Source organism: Lottia gigantea, assembly GCF_000327385.1.
Source record: "Lottia gigantea unplaced genomic scaffold LOTGIsca_175, whole genome shotgun sequence".
In the NCBI taxonomy this organism is placed as follows: domain Eukaryota; kingdom Metazoa; phylum Mollusca; class Gastropoda; family Lottiidae; genus Lottia; species Lottia gigantea.
In genome coordinates, this window is record NW_008708227.1 from 175896 (window position 1) to 176516 (window position 621).

At 32.4% G+C, this 621-nt stretch overlaps 1 protein-coding gene across 1 annotated transcript in view; it reads right to left on the reverse strand.

Moving 5' to 3' along the window:
* The window catches only part of LOTGIDRAFT_173865 (hypothetical protein), a gene marked incomplete at both ends in the record, with an annotated part of 2995 nt that extends 2374 nt beyond the window's left edge, over positions 1 to 621 (reverse strand). The window contains one exon of the mRNA XM_009051942.1: positions 555 to 621. Within this exon, the coding sequence (XP_009050190.1) occupies positions 555 to 621 (67 nt within the window). The remainder of the gene's footprint in view (positions 1 to 554) is intronic.

Below are 621 nucleotides of genomic sequence, written 5' to 3' on the forward strand. Positions count from 1 at the left end.
ACCCCCCCCCCCCCCCCCCCCCCCCCCCCCCACCACTATGAATAATACTAAATAATCTAAATGAATAGGAAGCGTTTTCGTTTGGTGGCTCCAATCAATCAAAGGTACAGGTTCAGAGATGAATATCACAATCTAGTGAATTTCTATGAAATGCGAATCAAAATTCAATAGTAAAGAACAATTCGCACCTTCCTTACTAATATTCGTATTATTATATTATTATATTTCGAGCATCGTTAATTTCAATTAATTTCCATGATATCTATTAGTAGATTTTAAATGAACTTGCTACGAGTTAAAGTAGACCCTTTCTACATGATTATAGTGCGCAAAAAGGATCGGCAGAATTAAACCAATCGGAAACCAGAATAAGTTTAAAAAGAATACAATTCCATTATCAATCTAATTTATCAATAAATACAGATATTTCAGCAACTTATGAAAATTGTAAATTGTACCTAAAATACAATAATATAACGATATAGCACAGTACAATGACTGCTCCCTTTCTATACAGTGTTCTATTAGTTATAGTGTATATAATATATACTTACAGAATAGACCGGCTATAAACATTAAGAGAATTAACATTAAACATCGTCTGTTGATACCTCCAATCAT